Genomic DNA, 718 nt, shown 5'->3' on the forward strand with positions numbered 1-718 from the left:
CCTCCCGATTTTAATACAGCGGCGGCGGGTGCTATTTCGGGCTGGGAGCAGGAAGCGAAACCCCACACGGGTCCCGGCCTCGCTCGCCCCCCGCCTCCGAGCTGCCCCCCGAGGTGAGCCGGGCGCCCGGGCGGCTGCACCAGTGCGGTGCCCCGAGCTGCCAAGGGCAGCAGGAGCTATTTGAAGCCCAGCAACCGGGCACCCTGCTTCACCTTCTGGGCCTTCCAGCGGAGCAGGCGGATGGCGTGGAGGCTGAGCCGCAGCACCGCGTCGTACTTGAACACCAGCTTGTAGAAAGCGTCGGTCATGAGGGCGCCGCTGGGGTCGGCGTGCTTCAGCGCGGCCATCGGCGTGTACGCCACGTTGGTCTGGTGCCGGAAGGGCGGCCGGGCTGCCTCGATCACCCGCAGCGTGTGCTGCACGTGGGGACGTTACTGTCCCCTTCCTGTCCCCATCCCCTCCTCATCCCCATCCCATCTCCATCCCCATCCCCATTCCCATTTCCATTGCATTCCCGTCCTCATCTCCATCCCATCCCCATCCCATCCCCTTTCCATCCTATCTGTATCCCATCCCCATCTCCATCCCCAACCCCATTCCCATCCCATCCCATCCTATCCCCATCCCCATCCCCATTCCCATTTCCATCCCACCTCCTTCCCATTCCCATCCCCATCCCCATTCCATCCCACCCCATCCTACCCCATCCCCTTCCCCA

General features: G+C 64.8%; 1 protein-coding gene across 1 annotated transcript in view; it reads right to left on the reverse strand.

The window, feature by feature from the left end:
• Nucleotides 1-26: 26 nt before the first annotated feature.
• The window catches only part of LOC103908570 (retinol dehydrogenase 8), a 1,499-nt gene continuing 807 nt past the window's right edge, over nucleotides 27-718 (reverse strand). The window contains exons 4-5 of the mRNA XM_009272262.1: nucleotides 136-416; nucleotides 27-94 (exon numbers count right to left, since the gene is read on the reverse strand). Coding sequence (XP_009270537.1) covers nucleotides 177-416 — 240 coding nt within the window. The 3' untranslated portion in view covers nucleotides 27-94; nucleotides 136-176. The remainder of the gene's footprint in view (nucleotides 95-135; nucleotides 417-718) is intronic.

Source organism: Aptenodytes forsteri, unplaced genomic scaffold (assembly GCF_000699145.1).
Source record: "Aptenodytes forsteri isolate BGI_AS27 unplaced genomic scaffold, ASM69914v1 Scaffold90, whole genome shotgun sequence".
NCBI lineage: Eukaryota > Metazoa > Chordata > Aves > Sphenisciformes > Spheniscidae > Aptenodytes > Aptenodytes forsteri.